Source organism: Peromyscus eremicus, chromosome 8a (genome assembly GCF_949786415.1).
Source record: "Peromyscus eremicus chromosome 8a, PerEre_H2_v1, whole genome shotgun sequence".
NCBI lineage: Eukaryota > Metazoa > Chordata > Mammalia > Rodentia > Cricetidae > Peromyscus > Peromyscus eremicus.
Genome location: NC_081423.1, coordinates 11,021,605 through 11,045,103, shown reverse-complemented (window position 1 = coordinate 11,045,103; position 23,499 = coordinate 11,021,605). Strand labels below are relative to the sequence as shown.

General features: G+C 41.4%; 1 protein-coding gene across 2 annotated transcripts in view; it reads right to left on the bottom strand.

Moving 5' to 3' along the window:
• The window catches only part of Crebbp (CREB binding protein), a 138,868-nt gene that overhangs the window by 104,176 nt on the left and 11,193 nt on the right, over window positions 1-23,499 (bottom strand). For both annotated transcript variants that reach the window (XM_059270101.1, XM_059270102.1), the window contains exon 2: window positions 7,075-7,784. In XM_059270101.1, the coding sequence (XP_059126084.1) occupies window positions 7,075-7,784 (710 nt within the window). The remainder of the gene's footprint in view (window positions 1-7,074; window positions 7,785-23,499) is intronic.

Sequence of the window (23,499 nt, the reverse complement as noted above, 5' to 3'; positions counted from 1 at the left end):
TTACAGATAGGTATCATCTCAAAATTGAACAAACAAACAAACAAACAAAAACTCACAGCATTTTCTTAGTCACACACAATTATTAAACAGAGGGAGAAATAAGCCACAATCATCAAGAATGCTTAAGAATTAGAAGAAAAATTTCAAGATTATATCTGTGTTTATCTGTGTGTTTATGGGTGCCAGCAGAGGCCAGAAGAGGATGCCAGATCCCCAGGAGCTGGAGCTATAAGTGGTTGTGAGCTGCCTAAAATCAGTGCTGAGATCTGAACCTGGGTTCTTTAGAAGAGTGTCAAGTGCTCTTAACTGCTGAGCCATCTCTCCAGCAAAGAATTATATTACTTTTAAGATAATAAATGAAAGAAGAGAATTTCTGTTAAAATATAATTTGTACAACTGACCCATGGTTCAGACTGCATAGCTCATGATTAAGAGGGCTTAAAGCCAGGCTAAGTAGAATACAAGAGGGTTCTGCAACTTATTGACTGAGATGTGAATTTATTCACTGTCTTAACCTGTTCTATGGAATTTAAATGCCCTTACTGTACACACACACTTTAGATTTATTTATTTTATACCCTTACTGTTCCTATTACACACACACACACACACACTCTCTCTCTCTCACTTTAGATTTATTTAAGTGTATAAATGTTGGCCTGCACGTATGTATATACACCATGTGCATGCCCAGTACCCACAGAGGTCAGGTCAAAAGAGGGAGTTGGGTTGGTCCCCAAAGCGGAGTCACGGGTGTTTGTAAACCACCACACAGGTACTGGGAACTGAGCCTGGATCCACTACAAAAATGGCAGGTACACTTAAACACTGAGCCACTGCTCTATCCTCACTACATATTTTTTAATGAGAAATAAAAGAATTAAATAGTTTGGTTTTTCTTAAAATCAGAGTAAATTGATACTTCCCTGAAACACAGAGACAGCTACATCAATTCAAAAGACCAAAGTCCAAAACCAGAATACAGCCGGAAAGTTGACAATGATTTCAAGTCAGTCTGGAAGGGAGAAGCCCTAAGTTTCCACATAAAGGCAGACAAAGACAGAGGAGGAGACAGCCTCAGGTCCCCATGCTTGTACAAGGAACTAAATCATGTCAACATGACTTAAACTGTCCAAGGAGGAGACAAGAAACTTCTAATCTTTCTTTGATCGGGTTTACATAACACTAATAAAGAAAACCTGAAAAGCACAAAAAGAATCACAAGTCAATCTTACTGATAAATAAGAAACAAAAATCCAGCTGGGCGGTCGTGGCGCACGTCTTTAATCCCAGCACTCAGGAGGCAGAGCCAGGCGGATCTCTGTGAGTCCAAAGCCAGCCCGGTCTACAGAGTGAGATCCAGGACAGGCACCAAAATCTACACAGAGAAACCCTTCTCAAAAAAACAGAAAAAGAAAGAAACAAAAATCCTACAAGAAGGGGCTGGAGAGAGGGCTCAGTGACTAAGAGTACTGGCTGCTCTTCTAGAGGACCCGTGTTCAATTCCTAGCACCCACATCAGGCAGCACACAGGAAATCTCATATTGTCTTCTAGTTTCCCCAGATACCTGCACTAACATGCACATAGCCACACACACATATATACATGTAATTAAAAATAATAAAATCCACTTGGGAGGCAAAAGCAGGAGGATCTCTGTGAGTTCGAGGCCAGCCTGGTCTACAAAGAAATCCTGTCTTGAAAAACCAAACCAAACAAACAAACAAAATCTTTAAAAAAGAAAATCCTAAAGAAACACAGAATTCAGGAATTACATTAAGTTCTAATTTTTACAATTACAAGTGTGATTCAATTTAATATGAAGAAATCTGATAAAGCACAGATCTTTCAGTAGTTACTACAGGTGTAAGAAATGAGTATAATAAAACCTAACATTTAACACAGGAGACTGTGCCCTAATTTTAAAATACATGGTTGCCTCTGGCTGCAAATTAAAGTTCACATTCTACTTAAAACACTAGACAAACTTCCATTCAAGTTAGAAACAAAACACAGATGCCCAAGGGTATAAACATCAATAAAAATATCAACAAGGAGAAGACAAAAATATCAATAATGCAAAAGATGTCTACTTGGAAACCCCAAGAGAATCAGCTAAAGAAGTACTAAGATGAGAAGAAGTTCATAAAGCAGCCAGACTCTAATGAGATCTACACATTAATACCTGCATTAAAACAGCCAATTAAATAATGAAATGGAACCCCCCCCCCAATAGCAAGAAAACCCATAATAAATTAAAAAAACAACAAGACTTAATCTGGTTTTTTTTTTGGTGGTGGTGGTGGGGTTTTTGTTTTGGGGGGGGGGGGGGGGGTGTTGTGCTCGTATAGAGTGCACGTATGTGTGCAGGTGTACATGGAAGCCAGAGGGCAACCTTGAGCGTCACTCCTAAAAAGCTGTCTACTTCACTTTTCTGAGACAGTATTTCACTGGTCTCATGCTCATCAATCAGACTAGGCTGGCTGGTACCAAGCCCTAGAGATCTGGTTATCTCTCCAGCCAAGCCTGGGTGCCAGGGATCAAACTCATGTCCTCATGCTTGTTCAGAAAGCACATTACTGACCAACCTATCTCTCCAGATGAAAAAGGTTGTCATGTTTACTTAAAATAGTGGTCCTTATCCCCGTCTGCCATGAAAATCATTTGAGGAAAATAAACTATAACTGTGTCCGGGACATGCCCTAGAGATTCTAACCTAAATGGTCAGCAATGAGGTTCAGACAACAGTGTCTGTAAAACTCTCCAAGCAATTCTAATGTGTGGCCAGGGCTGAGAACCACATGTAAGTTCACCATCACCCTCATGAACAAAAGTTGAGTGAACAGCTAGGATGACTTTTTGGTACAGATACAGGCAGAGATCAATAACTAATGCAAAACACCTAACAATAGAGGGAAGATGGACTACTAAAATCTAAATAGATTGCATTGTGACTACTATCAGTTGAAAAAAACAACACTGGATTGCTCTTTGGTTAAAATTAACTTCTTTGGTGAGTCTTTGTTTATTGGGAGGCAGGACTTCTTGGAGCATGGTGCTAGGGTCGGGGGGTGCCCAGGGCCTCATGCTTACTAAACAAGTGCTATGCCACAACCAAAAGCGAGGTCAAGATTCAAGAAATAAGAAGGAAACATAAGAGAATACATTTCTTTTACCTTTTTTAGGGGGAAGAAGGCAACAATAGATCTTGCTTATATTGTCTATGTCGGTCTCCAACTCTGGAACTCAAGCCACCCCCTTACCTCTACCTCCCAAGTTGTTAGGACAACAAGTGTCACCACATCTAACACACAAGAATATTTATAGTTTGGAATAGGAAAAGCACTTTTGAAGATGGTATACAATCTTAAAGGCAAAGAAGGGAAAAAAATGAATGTTTCCATACAAACTGAAAACATATACCTGACAGGCATACTGTAAACTGTAAATAGAAGAAAAGAGGTCTACTGAAAGCCTTCAACTTTGAATCTTTAAAGATAATAAGCTATAGCTTAGTGGTAGGACACTTGCCTAACAAATGTGAATATCTGGGCTGGATCCCTAGCACTGGGCAGGCAAGCAGACAGGCACTCATGTGCACATACAAAACACACACACACACACACACACACACACACACACACACACACACACGTAAAATCATCTGAGAAAGACAATTATTTACAAATTTATGGAAACATCCTAGTAAAAACAATTTGGTTAGAATTACAAGTGTAAGGATAATAATATCTAATAACATCTAATGTTGGTGAAGATTTAGACAGGTTCATTCAACATAAGCAAGGGTGAAATTTGCACAATATTTTTCAAAATATTTGGTAATATCTATATTATTTTTGAAGTTTTGTTTTTGTTCTAAAGAAGGTCTTACTGTGTAGTCCTGGCAAGCCTAGAAATTGCTGTTTATCTCGGGGTGGTCTCAAACTTGGCAATAATCCTCCTTGCCTAGTGAATGCTAGAATTAGAGAGTACAACATAACACTAAGGCTCTATCTGTTTATTTTAAATGTCAGTATTCTTTCGTTAGAATTCCCCCACCAGGGCTAGAGAGATGGCTGAACAATGTAAGAGCACTTGCCCCTCTTCCAGAGAACTCCAGTTCAGTCTCCATCACTCACAACAGGTCCCACACACAGCCTCTAACTCAAACTCTGGGGATCTGATACCCTCTTCTTGCCTCTGCAGACACACCATAGCATGTACACACGGAGGCAAACATATACATAAACTTAAAAAAAATTAACTACATTTCCAAAACTTTATCCAGCACTTATTCACTTGCACAAAGACATAAATGTACAAAATATAAACTATGGCAACAGTGGAACACTGAAACAATCTAAGTATCTAGTCCATAGAGAACGTATCCTACCAAACCAGATACTACTACAGTCCTATAAAGAATGAAAAACAAGGAATCATATCCAACTTAGGGTGTTAAGTTACTGAGTAGAGTTGTCTAGATCTTTTGTAATGTGTAATGCCACCGAATCTCATGTTTAATGAAATGTGGGCTTGCATTTTAAATTTTTCTGTAAACAGAAGCTAGAAGGATGTCTGTAATTAAGAACATTTGCTGAGGCGGGACAGTGGTGGCGCAGGCCTTTAATCCTAGCACTTGGGAGGCAGAAGCAGGAAGATCGCTATGAGTTCGAGACCAGCCTGGTCTACAGAGAGAGTTCCAGGATAGCCAAGACTGTTTCACAGAGAAACCCTGTCCTGAAAAACCAAAAGAGCACTTGCTCTTCTTGCAGAGGATCTGGGATTGATTCCCAGAACCCACACAGCAGCTGTAACTGCAGTTGTGGGAGGTCTCCATAGGCACTGTCCTCATGTAGTACAGACATCCACACAGGCAAACATCCACACATAAATAAATTTTTTTTGTTTTGTTTTGTTTTTTTTTGTTTTTTTTTTTTTGTTTTTCGAGACAGGGTTTCTCTGTGTAGCTTTGTGCCTTTCCTGGAACTCACGTGGTAGCCCAGGCTGGCCTCGAACTCACGGAGATCCACCTGGCTCTGCCTCCCGAGTGCTGGGATTAAAGGCGTGCGCCACCACTAAATTTTTAAGACACTTTTTTGTAAGTACTAGTTGTAAAGAAACCTCTTAGGTAGGCACGATGGCAATCACTGCAACCACAGCACTCAGGCAGCACATGCAGAGGATGGTCATGTCTGAGGCCAGCCTGCTCCATACAGCCAGTTCTATGCCAGCTAGGGTTACAAAATGAGACCCTCTCCCAAAAACCAAGTGGGGTCCTTAATAATCTTTACAATTTTTCAATAATCTGGGACCAAACAGTTTAACAACTGTTGCATTATGTTAGTTTTTACATTTTAAACAATCCAAACATAATCCCAATTCTTTTTTTTTTTTTGGTTTTTCGAGACAGGGTTTCTCTGTGTAGCTTTGAGCCTTTTCCTGGAACTCACTTGGTAGCCCAGGCTGGCCTTGAACTCACAGAGATCCGCCTGGCTCTGCCTCCCGAGTGCTGGGATTAAAGGCGTGTGCCACCACCGCCCGACATAATCCCAATTCTTAAAAAAAAAAAAAAAAAAAAAAACACCAACAACAAAAAACTGGGTAGTTTTTAAACGGGTAGTTTGGAATATGATTTGGAAGGGTCCAACAACTGATCTACCCAGAGGCAGGAAGCTCATTAAAAGTCTCCTTGCACTCTAACAGTAAAAAGGGTGTAGATGTACCATACACCCTTCTGCCAAGGACAACTACAATTAAGTTTACCTTCTCCCTCTACTAATTTTTTGAAAAAAGATAAGTGCAATTTTAATATTGGAAACGACTTCACTTTTATTTCTTAAGTTAAAAAACAAAATATAACATCTTCTTACCTATGGTAGCCTCAAGACTTTACACCAGTCTGCCCATGTTCTCCTCAACTCTCCAGGAAATTGTATTCTCATTTCTCCTTTTCCCTTTAGGACTAATCAAATTCACACAACAGCCCTGCACAAACACAGGTGAACCCAGTGGCTGCCATTCAAAAGTCTGGGGTCACAGAGCCTCTAAAAGGTTTGGTACTTCAGTGCAATCAGCCTGGGTCTCTCTACCCCTCCCTCATCAGTCTCCATAGCTTTTAGCTGTGCCACATCTAGCTTTCGTCATATCCTTCCCTCCTCTCCAAGTGCAGATCCTGTTATACACAGCAGCCGCAGGCTGATGGCTGCAAACTACAGCCCAGGCCTTTCTCTAGAACAGAGATGGAGACCACGCAGAATGACCTTGGAACTATGCAGAGAATTCTGAAAGCCCAGAGTGTTAGGCAACATACCTTCAGTATGCCAGTCAGTGAGTCAACCTCTCTAACAAGCTCCCAGGTACTGCTGGTACTGCTGGTGTGAGGACTCCCACTTTGAGAACCACTGCTCTAACGTTTTCACTGGGATACAAGGGTCTAAAGTCCCCTGGCTCTACTCAGTCCCTCTCCACTGTCACAGCAGCAAGAGCTGACCATCTCAAAACACAGCTTCTTTATGAGTAAAATGGAGACCGTGACAGTACACACACTCCCAAGTGATGGAAAGAAAAGGGTAGACAGGAGGATGTACTTCATTAGCTGAGTAAATAAGCATCCTTTACCAGATCCTCTGATGCATTAAAAAGTTGGTTCTCAGCAGAAAGTGCCCTTCAACTGTGTAGTCTTGTTTCTATATATATTTTCCACAGAGGTTAAAAACTGGCAATCAGTGGCACACATATGTAATCTCAGAACTTAGGAGGCTGCAGCAGGGGGTCCACGAGTTGAGAACAGCCTAGGCTGCATGGGAGTTCAAAGCTAGCCTCAGTCTACACAACAAAATATGATCTCAAAAATAATTTTTTTTTCATTTTAAATATAGAAAGTAGAGATTTTTTTTTATCTGAAAGGGACTCCCAGACTCTACCCCCCCCAAATCTGTCTCTTTCATGTGACATGTGCAACTCTTAACAGAAGAGATAAAAAGGAGCCAAAGAGTCCCATGTTGCCATGTTACTTGAGGGGAAATGCCCACCATCAGTCAAGAAGCATTCAAGTACTTCAGCTCACTTACCTTGGTCATGCCTCCTGCCTGCGCCGTATTCAGTCCAGCATGGCTAGCCATCTGTGGGGAAACCTGTGTCAAGGTCTCAGCCAGCACACTGCTTGTGGCCCCTTGCATGGTTGGAGCAGGGTAGGGCATTCCGGCTCCCCTTCCTCTTCCAGCAGCTCCAAGAGATCCATTCATGACTTGAGCCTGCCCTTGTTGAGCCTGATTCATTAAGCTATGGCCAGAGTTACTATTGAGAAGGCCTGGGTGGGTCTGGTTGAAGTTAGCATTCATGCAGATCCCAGGTCCAGTCTGTGATGTGGCAGGGCTACTGGTCACCAGCCCCACTTGCTTTTGTGCTTGAGGATTCAGTGCTTGGGAAGCAGGCGGGGTGGGCCCAGAGGTGCTGGCTGCCTGTTTGGGCAGGCTAGGGGTTGATGAGTCTCCCTGGTTCAGAGGGCTCTTGCCCATGGCACCCAGGCTGGCCATGTTTGTACTGTTGGGCTGCCCCTGAGCCTGGCCACCAAGGCCCTGTTGCACAGGGCTGCTGGCACTCACATTTCCTATCCCTGGGTTGATGCTAGAGCCGCTGCCTCCTCTAAGAAGCTCCGACAGTTGTTTATGTTTGGATGCAGCATCTGGAACAAGGCTCCCACTGTTTAAAAGGCTTATTTCTCCATTAGGGATCAGCTCATCAGGAAGATCATTTTCCAAGTCAAACAATGATCCAAAATCTAGAAATTAAGCAGAAATGGAAATGAGAATCTAAGAAAACCTAACAGCTCTCGAACTGTCATGTTACTATGATCTTAAATCGAATAGAGCATTTCACACAGACTACTAGCACATCTTAAGAATAATATCAAACAGATCTGAAACATCATTTGGAGAGATTAAAAAAAAGGAAAAACATTTTTCAAATTCAGAAAAAGGAAACATTAAACAATAATGAGAATGGGCCATCTCTTATTTTAAAATCATATCCAAAAACAGTAATTAAACAGTATGGTATGAAGAAAAACTCAGATATACAAATTAAAAAATAATAACGAATCTTTAAAAATCCAGTAAATTAAAATGTTAAGATGCTTTTAAAAATGTAAGCATGAAGCCAAGTATGGTGATACATACACGTAATAACAGCACTTGGAAGTAGAGATGGGAGAATCAAAAGTTCAAAGCCAATATTGGTAATTCTAAAGATATGGAGTTCAAAGCCACCTTAAGTTACATGAAATCATTGTATCAAAAAATAAAAAGTAAGCTGGAGCCGGGTGGTGGTGGCACACACCTTTAACCCTAGCACTTGGGAGGCAGAAACAGGCAGATCTCTGAGTTTGAGGCCAGCCTGGTCTAGAGTTAGTTCCAGGACAGCCAAGGCTACAAGAAAAACCCTGCCTCAAAAATTAAGTAAGTGAATGAATGAATGAATGAATGAATGAATAAAATAGATAAAAAGTAGACATGCAAAAAGTAATTAGATATGAGTTCTATGAATAGCAATTTAAGAGAAATTAAACTCAACCTAAGTAATTGCATATTTGAAAGTTAAATTATTTTTTAAATACACTAGAAAATGTCATTTGTGGTTTTTGAAAGGGTTGAAGAAACATGCACAAAAATAGAGAAATTAAAAAGTGGTTAAAACATAGTCAAACTTAAAGATCCTTGCACTACATGAGAAGGATGATGACACAGGAAAATGAGGAATACAGTAACTTCTGGTATAAATGGGCAGGGCATGTAAACAGGCAACCATCCCAAGAGATAAAACAGATCAGTCTTCTTGGTCAGTAAACAAACTAAAACATAAGCAATTTCCTTTTTCTGGCTTCTTTCAAAGCAACCCTCCTCTGCAGCGTCATCTTATCACCTCTCTTCCTTCACTCTCCAACCTCCAGTGTGCTCTTCAGTTAGCAGCCTATCTATGCATGTGTGAATAAAGAATGAAGTGTGCTAACTATGTCCATCACAATGTTATTTGTAACACTAACACCCAAAGGCAGTTCAACCTAATGAGATTCAACAGATGAGACGCCCTGCACCAGAACCCCAACTCTGCACCAGCGCTCTGTGCCAGCTGTACAACTCTGGGTATCTTCGTCTGTCTATACTTCATACTTTCCTTATCTAGAAAACAGGGCAATAAGGACCCCTACACTAGTAGGGGGTGTTCGGGCACTAGATGAATTAATGAATGGAAATCACTAAGGACTGGGCATAATATTTATATAATTTAACAAGAATTAGCTATTATATGCAGCTGGTGGCCTTTAATCCCAGCACTTGGGAGGCAGATCTCGAGTTCCAGGACAGCCAGAGCTACACAGAGAAACCCCATCTCAAAACAAAACATTTACTATCACTATTACAAAGCTTAATAAACATCCATACATTACAAAACTGTTTTAAGTAATTATGATTACTATAGAAATATAAGAATATATATGTACTTATGGAAAAGCATGAAACTGAAAAAACTTACACAAATGGCACATGAGATTAGAACAATGACTGGAATATAACTGGTCAAAAATAAAATTAGTCATGCTGGTAAAACAGTGAGGTAGTGAAATGCAATGTTGACTTTGGGAGGTTTTCTTTGTTTAATAACTGCCATCTGCCATCCCTTCAGAAATTTAAGAACTTTTCTTTAAGATAGCAGACCATACCATACTACCATCTACCATACTAGGTAGAATAGCTACGTAGTCCTCTCCTACCACCACCGCCTTTCACTGTAGACAAACCTATGTAGCTCTGAGGTGGTGGCCTGGGAGTGCCCTTTGAGGAAGGGTAGCATCTTCCCTGGCCATAGGAGGGAAACTGGCCACATTCTGGTGCAGGAGACACAATCCCACCCAGGGAAGCTGAATATCTTGTTAGCCAAGATCATCTGTTTAAAGGTTTTCCTTCCCATTAGCCAGGGTTGCTCAGAAAGAAGCCCCCCTTTTCATCACCAGATTTTTCCATGAGCATATGGAAACCATCTTGCAACCAGGAAAAAAAAAGTCATCACCATCCATCCACACTGGATGGGCATAGGAAAAAAAAGGTGGGGGGGCAGCATCTAGGTTGGTAGAAACTTAATTGATAGAGCTGGAGAGATGGCACAGTAGTTAAGTTTAGGTGCCAGAATCCATGTCAGACAGCTCACAAGAGCCTGTAACTCCAGTTCCAAGGGGATCTAATGCCTTCAGCCTCCACAGGAGCACCCTCACACACGTACCCACCCATCAACATCTACACATAATTAAGAAAGAAGTATTTAACAACTGAATTGGTGAAGTCTGAACTGTTAAATCATCCAGCCCTGGAATCTTCCTACCTTCAAGTGTCTTGTTTTATGAGAAAATACACTTTGTAGAGTTAAAACCATTTACCTTGACTTTTAATTCAGCTGTTTTAGCTGGCATCTCAGGGTACACACTATTTTCTAGCCATTAACACAATTTAGAGCTGCCATGTGTATCAGTAATCCTTCCGAATTCTCTCTTGGCTGGAAACCAAGCTCCAGCTCCACTCAGATACTCAACAGTACTACACAGACTTCCATTAGGCTATCCCTGCAGAACTGCCAAGTCCCTCTTTGACCCCTAACATTCTCTGAACTTACTAGCCTAGCACGCCAATTCTAACACATTGCTGTAGCTTCACACCTGACTATACTAAATGAGGTACACACACACAGGCACATGGGTTTTGCAGTACCTGTATGAACAGAAAATTTCCCTTTCACCTAAGAACATCCTTTTATACATAATCACAGTACACTTTTCAAATTCAGGAAGTATAACAGAGTTACATTAATACACTGGCCCTATTCAAACTTCATGGTTGTCCCAATAATGCCTTTTAACATGTCCCTTTCCCTTATGAAAACCCAACTTAAAAACCCAGTACATTTACTCCTCATGTCCCTGTCATCTTGGTTAATCTACAAAGGGTCCTTAGCCACTAGTTTCCATGACATTTCTAAAGATTTTTTTGTAGAAGGTCCTTCATATGAGGTGCCTAAGAGGGTCACTGGATTGTCAATTTGAAGAAAAAAAATCTGATCCTTGAAGAGCAGACAACTTAGAGGGTTCTCCTGTTTCCCAATGGGTCCATCCATAGTTCTTAGCTACAAAATTATCTGAAACTTGGAGATTCGCTAAGGTTTCCAGGTACAAATTATACAAAATACAGTTTAAGTGTTGGGAAAATAGTTCAGTAATAGAATGCATTATCTACCATGTGTGAAGTCCTGAGTTTGATCTCCACCACAGGAAAGGGGAGAAAAGTTCAAACTAAGCCCTCTCTCTGCCATAGCAATATTTTATATGCTGCCTTCCAGACTGCTTCCCCACCCCATCCTGGCTCACACACACATCCATTCATTCATTCATTCTCTCTCTCTCTCTCTCTCTCTCTCTCTCTCTCTCTCTCTCTCTCTCTCTCTCACACACACACACACACACACACACACACACACACACACTCACTCACACACACACTTTCTTTTAGTATTTAGTACTTTAAAAAAAAGGGGGGGTCGTTTTTAATTAGGTGTACATGGCAGGGAGTGAGGGGTGCACACTGATGCAGTGCCTGAAGGGACCAGAGCAGAGCTGGAGTAACAGGCAGTTACAAGCTACTCGAAATGGGTTTTTGGAACTAAACTCCTCTGTAAGAGCAGTACCCATTCTTAACTGAGCTATCTCTCCATCCAATTGTTTTATAGACGGTCCTTCCTATGGGATGCCTCTTCAGGGCACTGGATTGTTAATTTCAAGGGAATCTAATCCTGGAAGGACAGACAGCCCAGAAGCTTCTCCTCCTGTTTTCAGTGGAGTTTTTCTCAATCCTTGAGCGAGAACAGGGAACTGCATCCAAACCAGTGAGTCAAGTATGGCAAAATCTGGTTTCATTCTATCTGCCTGGGGTGGGATGAGGAGACAATGTCAGACACTGGATTGGCAAACACAACTGAAGAATTTTCCTAGGGACTCTTTTAAGTATCTCCAGCACTCTTCCCTGAAGGAGGCAGAACCCAAGAAAGGGGGGCGCTACAAAAGAAATGTTTAGGGTAATTCACGGGGCCATGTCAGGACCCCTACTTGCTAGAGACAAATGGTAAAGCTGAACCCAGGAATTCAGATTCCCACTTAACACCTGGCCATGTGTCCTTGGAGCAAACTACTTTTCTTCATCCTAAAATCCTCACCTGCAAGCAGAGATCATCACATGGGAGAGTTCTATGATGATGAAAGTTGGACTAGAACATCCTGTACCACAGACGGGTTAACTTAATAATATCCTGCACACAACTAGGTGTTTTAACACCTTTAAGACACTACACTCAGGGGCAGAGGCAGAGGCAGAGGCAGAGGCAGAGGGATCTCTGTGAGTTCCAGGACAGCCAGGGATATATAGTAAAGCCCTGTCTAAAGAGTAAACAAACAAATACTTAAGCACAAATTCACTCAAACCATTTCTTACCTTTAATATATGCCCACTACTCCACCACTCTACAATCAGACCAGTTTTCATTTACATAGTATTCTACTTCTAATCAAATGCACAAGCACTTTTATAATTGTCAACAGGATGTTTTCCCTTAATTCCTTTGGTTTCCCTTTTCACTAGCTTGTTACCTTTTGTCTTTCTTAATCACTTTTCTCATCCATCCAAACACACTTAACAACTGTTTGGGTGCAGCGGCTAGAGGCGACCAATTGTTACATCCGCATCTACCAGTTCAAATACATGAAATCAGTACAACCAAATGTCCTAGGTGTGATTCTGTATTTTTGTTTTGTGTTTAGTTTTTGCTGTTTGGTTTTTGAGACAGCTTCTCACTGTGTACTCTTGGCTCACCTGGAACTCACAAAGTCGATCTATAGACCAAGCTAATCTGAACTCACCGAGATCTGCCTGCCTCAGCCTCCCATATGCTGGGACTAAAGGCAAGAGACACACATCAGACTCAGGGTGTGGCTCTTTTGAAAGACAGATGGTCTGCAAACAAACCATTACTCCTGTTCTCACCACTTTTTCCTATTCTCTAATGTAAAAAATCCAAAGCAAGTGAAGACGACAAGCCAGGATACGGTGACATAGCAGACGTAGGTTTTCTGCACCACAGTATCCCAACAGTGTGTTGAGTAACAGCAATCTAACCCATCTGAAGTCCCAAAGGTTCAGTTCAGAGCTACCACTTCAATCCCAGGCCCAGAAGACTCTTCTTCTCTGCCAATCACCAGAGCCCTGGGAGAATGCAAAGTCTGAAGATGCACAGACAGGCACACCCTCCTTCAAGGGCTTTTGCCTTTAGTACTAGAAGTTGAGGTCATACATCAAATACCAGCATATCCTGTCACACTTGATGTCTTGAAATAAGAATGTTCCCAATGCTGAGGCTTCCTGTCTACCAGCCTGAAATCCATCTCTCTCTCTCTCTCTCTCTCTCTCTCTTTTTTTTTTTTTTTTTTTTTTTTTTTTGGTTTTTCGAGACAGGGTTTCTCTGTGTAGCTTTGCGCCTTTCCTGGAACTCACTTGGTAGCCCAGGCTGGCCTCGAACTCACAGAGATCCGCCTGGCTCTGCCTCCCGAGTGCTGGGATTAAAGGCGTGCGCCACCACCGCCCAGCTGAAATCCATCTCTTTAAATAAGCTGATATGCTAGAATGAGTTTCCCCATTTCCACTGAACCACTGTGAAGCCAAGGAGGTACAATGTGGAAATAGGAAAGTGTAAGGACTTAAGACAGAAAGCTACAGCCAAGTAAAATAACCAAGGATGCTTCACTGCTAGCTGAGGACCCCAAATCAGCAGTCTGCAAACCTTGCTCAAACCAACCAACCACTTCTAAATGCTCAAAGATAAATGGTATCCCACATGAGCTGTGAGCCAGAAGAGGTGGGTACACATCTGTACTAATTCCAGCACTCAGAAGGCTGATGCAGACTTGCAAGTTCCAGAACAGCCTGGGCTACAGAGCAAGATTCTGTATAAAAGAGCCAGAACAAAATCCAGAGCTGGCTGGGGAGGAAGAAAAGGAGAAATGTTAAGGGGAAAGAGGGAGGAGGAAAAAGGGAGTGAAAAAGAGGAGAAGGTGGGAAGGAGAGAAGAAGAGAAGAAACCAAGATAGAAACATCAGTATCTCAAATGTAACAATGAACTACTGCCAGATACTAAGAAGGGGGAAAAGGCAGATCACTTCACACAAACAACCACCAGGATTAGCCACGCACAAAGACCTGTGACTGTAGTCTTAGGCACTTAGGTAATCCAGAGGATTACCAACACAGTGAGACTGTTCTTAAAAAGACCCATGTGTAGAAATACACAACTGTAATCCAAGTTATTCAGGAGGCTGAGACAGAATAAAAAACTCAAGGCCAGCCTGGGCAATTTATCAAAATTTAAAAATAATAAATGGGGGAAAGATAAGGCTCAGCCACAGAACACTTGCCTAGCATATTCAAGGTCCTGGGTTAAATTCTTAGAACTCCAAACAAACAAGAAAAAGCAGGTTAAGTGGCTGAATCAATGTGTACAGCCAATAATATCAGACAGAGGTTTCAAATGCACCGGTCAACAAATCATACACAAAATACACCTTCTTTGGGTTTTCTAAAATACCCTCTTTTCTTGCCAAGCACAACATACACAATTCCAACACTTGGGAGGTGAAAACAGGAAGGAAGATTAAGAGTTCAAAACCAGCCAATGCTACATGAGACCCTGCTGCAAAACTCAAAAAACAAAAATCAAATAATAATAAAAATTAGGGAGACGGCTCAATCAGCAAAGAGCTTGCCAAATAAGCATAAAAGGCCTGAGTTCAAATCCTAGCACTCAAGTTTTTTTTCCTTTTTTTTTTTTAAGGAAGGTATAGTGTTATGCACTAGTAATCCTAGCACTGGGGAGCACAGGCAGATCTCTGGGGCCCACTGGCCAGCCAGCCTAGCCTAATCAGTGAGCCTCAAGAAAGTCCCTGTCTTAGAAAATATGAAGGACAAAGCTCCTGAGCCATGACACCTGAAGGCCACCTCTGGCCTTCACACGCAAAAACACAAAAGAAACTTTAAAGATCAAAAATAAAGAACTATCTTTTTTAAACCCCCTTTTCTTTTTTGTATTACATTCAGAGGCCCAAATCCTCTGCACTGACAGACTTGGCATTTGTATCAAAGCATGCTGACAAACCACTTTATCGTACCTTCTACTGGCCAGAAGAATGAATTCTTGAGCTCTATGGACATATCGAGTGAGTTGTAAAAGTTACTCTACCAACTTCACTTTGTTACTCAGGAGGGTACAAGCTCTGTGAAAGCACTGAGAAGCTATGTCTGGCTCATTACTATCAACTTAGTGCTTTGGCATAAATGCCAGTATTAGGCACTCAATAAACATCCTAAGTGCATCAGTTATACAAAGCCAATTTAGTCAAATACATAAAACAGTAACCTTAACATTTATTACTACATTTTAAAAACAGAAACAGAACAAAAACTAATAAATTCTCTTGGAATGTTACATTGTTTGACTCATCTTTCTCTTTCCACTTCTTATGTTCCAGGGGGGATTCTGGTGTCCTAGAACCCTTCACTCTATGGCTACACCTCAGCATTCATGAACCTGGATCCCAAGGCTGACACAAAGGCTAGCCATAGAGGAAGATATGGTACTGGGAGAAACAGATGCTGGGTTTTAATTTTTAATATGTGTATGTGAGGGGAAGAGTATGTGCACACAAGTGCCAAGTGTCTTCAGATGCCAGAAAAGGGCACTGGATCCCCTAGAGCTGAGTTACTTGTGGTTGTAAGCCAACAAATGTGAGTGCTGGGAATCAAACTGTGGTCCTCTACAAAAGTAGCAAAGGTTCCTAACTGTTGAGACATTTCTCCAGTCCACAATGCTGTTTTGTTACATTCATATTTCCCCCACTTCCAAGAGTGAAGCACCCTTCCCAGAAATATTTTGTCTTCCCATCCACTCCTTATTTCTTTCTAGTACCGTTACTCTCTGTGAAAAATCTCTTTCTTTAGTTTTTCAGAGTGCTCTAGGTTTTCTTTTGGTATTCATTTGTACTATAACTGACTACTCAAGTGTTTCTCTCAAATCTTTTAAAAGCTGAACAGGTCTATTCAGTTACCCTGGAAAAACTAAGGAAAAGAAATGTTTAATTCCCAAGTGACTCCTGGATACAATGTGAGGTAAAGCATCTGTATATTAGTTCCATTAAGCCAATCCACTATGCATGCACACACACATATAATAAGTACATATAAATAAATACACATATACCAAAATGTGTTATTTATGATAAAATGTGAGGCTTGTTTGTTGGATTTTTCTTTCTTTGAGTCAGAGTTTTACTATGTAATCCTGGCTGGCTTGGAACTCACTATTTAGACCAACTTGGTCTCAAACTCATAGAGATACTATGTAGATCAAGTTGGCCTCAAACTCAGAGATATTCCTGCCTCTGCCTTCCAGGTGCTAGGATTAAAAGGCATATGCCACCGCACTTAGCTCAATTTAAAAAAATTTTGTCAAAAAACTTGAGGCAAGACATGCTACAAAGTACACATTTAAAGACAGCTGGGTTGCCACTTTTATAGGGCTACTATTCTTAAATGAACTGGAGATCACCCTATACTTCCTCAATCTATTTATCAAACTATTACTAACTATACACAAACATGAAGGGCTGTCTGCTCTAGGGAGAAGAGCACCAGTGGCTCTGAGTTCAAATCACACCTGTCATTACCACTGCTGTCTGCTGTCCACAGTGTCACAGATGAGAGAACTCAATAGTAAACTGTGTGTACATCAAGCCTGGTATGTAATAAGAGCTCAATAAACATCAATTATTATTGCCACAGTCACTCAAAAACTGACAGCTCAACTTAAGACAATGACTGTCACAGTCCCATCACCCACACCCACATAGTAGGGCCTAGGCACTACTATGTTCTCTATGGCTCAGCCTTGATAACCTCAGCCTGAATAGCTTATGCCCACTCTGGAAGAAATGAAGATTACTTAGCCTTGGAAATCTGTAGCAATTATACAAATATATAATGGAATAGTTCTCCAATGACAGAGCAATTATACAAATATATAATGGAATAGTTCTCCAATGACAGAGTGGGGGAAAGGAGAAAGAGCAGTTTTATTAGCCACTATGTCAGTGTGCCTTTATCCATGCAATTACACAAGTTCCCAAAAGACACTGAACTTTTTCCCCCCAGTGACTGTTAGGAAATAATTAAAGCAAATCTCTCTAAAATCTTCTGTAATTCTGACTTCTTTTTTGCAGACATGCTACCATATTAATTACTACAGAATACTGATGTTTTCATTCATTCTGGCTTGTTTGTTTAGTTGTTTTTTTGGTTTTTTAAGTTTGTTTGTTTTAAGACAAGGTCTCACAGTAGAGCTCTAGATATGTCCTGGAACTGACTATATCGACCAGGCTTGGCCTCAAACTCACAGATATCCACATCTCTGCCTCCCAAGTGCTGGCATTAAAGGCATGCACCAACCATGCCCAGCTTTTCATTCTGAATAGTGATCTGTATAAAAAAATGTCCATCTCTGCTCAGAATAACTACTCTGTTAGAGACTGACTCCACTAGGGTGGACAGTGGCCTCCTTCCTCAGTCCTCCCTAATGTGGAAGCCAAGTCACCTGCCCTGGACTGTCCCTCTTTGCAGGATGGACTGGCCAGGTTTATTTCAGTCTTGGATAAGTCGTGTTACAGGAGGATCCATCCAGAGGCACTCTGAGGCAGAAACCTGCCTACTAAATACTTAAAATATTTACATTACACACACTACACTATTTGAAGTGAACAAAAGGAAACCAAGCAAAGTATTTATTGAAATCTACTGAATAAAACTGCAGAATCTTAGAAAGTATCACATAAATCAAAGAGAAATATCTAACTTTAAAAATGTACTTTAAGGGGTTGGCAAAATGGCTCATTGGGTAAAATAGTGTTTGCTGCCAATTCTGACAAACTGAATTTGCTCCCCAGAACCCACATGATACAAACACATCCATAATAAATAGATAAATAATATAAAGAATTATTTTTAATGCACTTTAAGATCAGGTACAGTGATTAATACCTAAAATCCCAGCTGAGAGGCTGAGGCTTACCAACAAGACTGAGGTCAGTCCGGTTATACAGAAAGTCCCAGAATAGCCTGGGTTAGAGAGTAATACCCTGTTTCAAAATAAATACAAAGAAAAGAAAAACATACTTGATATAATTTTCAAGAATGATTTGACTTGGAAAAGATAAACTATTTCATGATTACAACTAAAGTGTGAGCATTTTATTGTTTTCTCAGATGCACTTAATGACCACTCTGCAATAGATATTAGGAAAGCTTGTTTCACCTTCCACTTAAAGAATTCAAGACAAGCAAGGCATGGAGGTTAACATAAGCCCACAATGCAGCTCTAAAGAAAGGAGGCAAGAGAATCTTCAGTTCTAGGCCAGCCTGGGCTACTTAACAAGCATTTGTCACAAAACAAATCAAAACTTAACCCAAGACTGACTTACTGAATGCACTTTGTCATGCCCTAAGCCAGAGTCCTAGAGGCACAGTCATCCAATGTAAATTCTGTACACTTGATAGTCACAGGGAAATGGCATCCCCAGACTACTAACACAGCTTAAGTTTGTTTCATCGTCGTGTACTCACTATCTCCCTCCGCCCTGCAAAACAGAGAAAAACCTTCACAAAGATAGGAGGGCATAGAGACAGCTGTCACAGGAGCAGGCCACCAGACCTAGTACGGAACCGAGAAGCCCCTACTAGTTACAATGATTGTCTGGGGGCAGGGATAGGAAGAAGGAGTTCACTGTTTTCTGCCAGCCTGGCTGAAAGGGACTCAAATCTCAGGGAAATACTGTGACCAGCTGCCTGCCTGTGCTACAACTCAACCAGCTGCTGGGGGAAAGGATTATCCTGTCAAGAACTATCCTGAAGAAGAAGAATATGGGTGTTGGCCAGAACTGGACCAAGAAGCAAGTACTGAGACCCAGGCCATCTCAGACTCTGCAGCCACCAGTGGGCCAAGTGAGCCAATAGCTGAGGGGTGACAGAACAGGCAGGTAGCAACATCAAGTCAGGAGAAAAGGACAAAGAGCATATTCTGGAAATAGATGTCATGATACAGAAACGTATGTGGGCTACTGAGTGTCCAAAACAGGAACTCAAAGCATTAAGTACAAAAATACTCCATTAAACACAGGGAATGTCTCTGTGGTATAGAGCCTTTGCCTAGTATATGAAAGGTCTTGGATTCAATTCCCAACACCCCTCAATAACAGCAATAATAAATGAGTAAATACATGAAAACTATTATTGGGTATGGTGTCTTAAACTGTAATCCCAGCACCCAGGAGGCTGAGACAGGAGGACTGCTGTAAATTCCAAACCAGTTTGTGTCTGAGAAAAGCCCCATCCCACAAAAGAACAAAAAATTAAAGAGGCACAAAAAGATGGAGAAGCATCAGCTGAAGCACCTGAGTATTGAGCCATGTGCGTTAGCTGACTCCTACAGGACTGAGTCCTACAGGTTGTTCTTTGACTGCCACTAGAAAATTGGCATGTGCATATCCACAGACCCATCTACACACACACACACACACACACACACACACACACACACACACACACACACGTGTATGTGTAGGGGTCCCCCCCCCTTCTTCTTCTTCTTCTTCTTCAAGACAGGGTCTGTCTGTGAAACAGTCCTGGCTGTTCTGGAACTCACTCTGTAGACCAGGCCAGCCTGGAACTCACCGAGATCCGCCTGCCTCTGCCTCCCAAGTGCTGGGACTAAAGGTGTGCGCCATCACTGGCTGGCCATGTATGGCAGTTTGAGGACAATTTACAGCAGTTGCTTCTCTCCTTCTTCTTCCCTGCAGATCCTAAGAGTTACACCTAGGTTGTCAGGCTCAGCAGCACGAACTGCTACCTACTGAGCCATCTCACTGATCCATGTGGAGATTTTTTTTTTAAGGAAGTGAGTGTTTTGAAATACAGATATAGTTCAGTGGTAGAGTACCTGGTAAACACATGGCCCTGGGTTCAATCCACTGGAATAAAACCAATGAACCAATCAATCAACTAGCAAATAAGATGTTTTGATTTTGACTTATGTTTTTAACTAGCTTTTCATTAAAGAGGAGGAGGAGGAGGAAGAAGAGGAAGAAGGGGAGGAGGAGGAGGAGGAGGAGGAGGAGGAGGAGGAGGAGGAGGAGGAGGAGGAGGAGAAGCAGAAGCAGAAGCAGCAGCAGCAGCAAAAGCAGCAGCAGCAGTTCTGTTAGTGTTTGCAATGCTGAGGACCAATCCCAGAACCCTGCACACGCTTGGCCAGTGCTCTACCACTAACGTACACTGCAAACTCTGGTTTGGGCTGATTTTAAAAAGCACTTAGGAGAATATAAAATGAAAGAGAAAAGGCCTCAAAATTCCCTAGTTCAATTTCCTGAAAACAATTTCTAGAGACTGCTTAAACTATACACATTTATATCTTTTATCCCTAAAAAGATTCTTAATTTCCCTCTTTGTTCTCCATCCCGACTTTTGACTTCATGACTTTCAACACTCCTGCCTTCTGCACTGCCGACCCCTCTTGCAGTGACCAGTCCTCTCCAGATCATCTGGAAGGATTGGGACTCAACTATACTCCACAGAGGCCCCGTTCATTTAACCCCTTTCCTACCAGACTTCTGGGTCATTTTCAATGTTTCATGATCTCAAAATGAATTAATTTAATTAAAAGACCCAAGGTTAACATACGTAGTCTCAGGATAACCAAGTAAGAAATTGGTTTTCACTCTGTTTAGTGTAGGTGGCTATTAAGCTACAGTTAATCCATCACCTAATGAAGTGGGTAACAAAAGCCAAAGGTTTTCAAAACTTTTCTAGGAACCAAAAACCATAAACAATGTGAGTATGACCTGGTTACATGGCATGCATTTTAATACCAGTAACATGCCTAATATCTGAGATGATATAAAATTTCTTAAAACTTCAGTTCTTCCTATTTAACAGTGTAAACACTAAAATTATCGTATTTATCTAACCAAAATTTCACGATTAAACTAAGGACAGAATTTAGGGGGCTGAGGAGATAGTTCAGCAGAGAACTCAAGTTCACCAATGTCAGGTAGCTCACAACCACCTATAACTCCAGCTCCAGAGAATTCAACACCCTCTTCTGGCCTTCTCAGACACCCATACACACACACAAGACATGTGCACACACATACAAATAAAAATAAAGTAAACCTTAAAAAGGGAAAGAGAGCTGGAGAGATGGCTCAAGCAGCAAGTGAGGTTCCCAGCACCCAAGTTAGGCAGCTAACAGCTAACAGCAACCTCTAACTACAGCTCCAATGGGATCCATAGCCTGTGGCCTTTGGGCAGTGGCACTCACATGCACATACCCGCCTACACACTTATTATTTTAAAAAATAAAATAAATCTTTTAAAAAAGAAGACAGAATGAGCCCTACTCATATAATATTAATACTTCCTATTATTCTAAGATATCCATCAGTCCAAAATGCACTTACAATAAGTCAGCATATACAAGGGAGCCACTTTGGGTAGTGTGTAAAGAACCCACATTTGCTTAGGGATGCACAGTACAGCTCTAAAATGAGAGAGAAGAAACAGCCAAAGCTAGCTGGCTGTGGGAAAGACAGGTGATTCCAGAAACAGAGGAAGGGCTTCCATCAAGTATTCTTTTCAAACATAGAACATACTACCCATTCCATTCAATTTTTCAAATTAATTTATTTAGTATTAGTGCACAAGTATGTGCCATGTTGTATCTGATATGTGTGTATGTGTAGATGCATACTCAAGACCTAGCACGTGAATTTTTTTAAAGACCTCTAGTTCCAATTCTTGCCTCGAACTCATGATCCTCCTGCCTCTGCCTCCTTCAGCAAATCCTACCGGTGCGCGCCACCACAACCGGCTAGTTCCAATTCTTACACTGCTTTCATGGGGGTACTTTTCCTCCCCCAAGTGGGGCTAAGATAAAAGAAGCCGACTCCACAGATAGATACAGCTTTGATGGAAAAAATGTAGACTTGCAGAAAACAAACTGCAATACTTCTTCCCTTAATTACTCTGGACGTGGTCAGTTTTTCAAAACTGTATTATTCTTTAAACCCTAAAAGGAACACCAGAAGTCCCTGGTCTGATATTAAAGGCTCTTAAGTGACCTTACCTGGTTTCTAGATGCCCAAGCAGTCTCCCCCACTCACCTTGCAGGGACCTCCTATGTCTTTTCTCTGAGAAGTTCTACTCACCACCCCACCTGAAGCATCCAGCTTCAGCTTTTTCAGTCAGAAGCTGATCTAAAGTGTTCTTTACGCTCAAGGCTTAGGTTACTTTTCTAGAGTTATTCACTGAGGAAACAGTTTGTCAGACTGTGATGTAGGCCCTGATAATCTAGAGGGACAAGACAGGTATACACATATAAATAAAAATGAAATAAACCTGGAGGGGGCGGTGCTGGAGAGATGAGAAAGACACTGCTGGGAATTGGCAAACTGCTTATCCATTACCACTAATTCAGTTTCACCAGGTAAGAGCAGCATTTGCACCAAAGTTATCACCATGACCAGACCAAGTGTACCTCTTCACCCCTCACAAATAAAAACTGAAACGTTTGTTGGCTAAAAGAATGAAGTAAGTGGTGGAGCTGAGACAGGAGGCCAGGCCTGACCAACTCCCTGAGAGCAAACCCACACCACCTGTGTCCATCATCTCAGAATCCACAGGAGGCTCCTAAATTAGGGTGGCCCAGCAAACAATTCAAAAACAAAATTGATTTTTACAAACTATTAAGATGATCAAGAGTTTCCATCTCCAGACCTTCACACTTGATACTTACGCTGTTCCCCATGCCCATAAAGGAACCAGTTGCCATCTCTTCATCCTTAGGTCTCAACACATATCACCATCCCCTAGAAGCCACCTAAGACCCTACAGAGCAAGTTCTGCCCCATCTGGTGTTCCACAAGCTCAGTCTCCCTCTGAGTGTTGTAACAGCAGACTGTCCAAGATCTGTCTTTTCCAGCCCAAGTCCATCCATCAAGGCAGTCTGGGCCTATCTTGTCACTCTCAATCACCAGGGCCTGACAACTGTTTCCCTAGTGAATAACCCTGGAAAAGTAACCTAAGCCATGAGTATTTCTCTAAGTATCTTCCATCTTTAAAAGGACTTTTCCTTAAATGTTGTAAAGAAAACTCTAGACAAATTTGAGAAGCAAATGAACTTAGAGCTGCACTGTTCAAAATAATGACCACTAATTATAGGTCATCTACTTAATTTTTGCAAAAATTTAAAATTTAGCCAAGCATGGTGGCCTATGCCTGTAATCGCAGCACTTGATAGATGGAGGCAGAAGAATC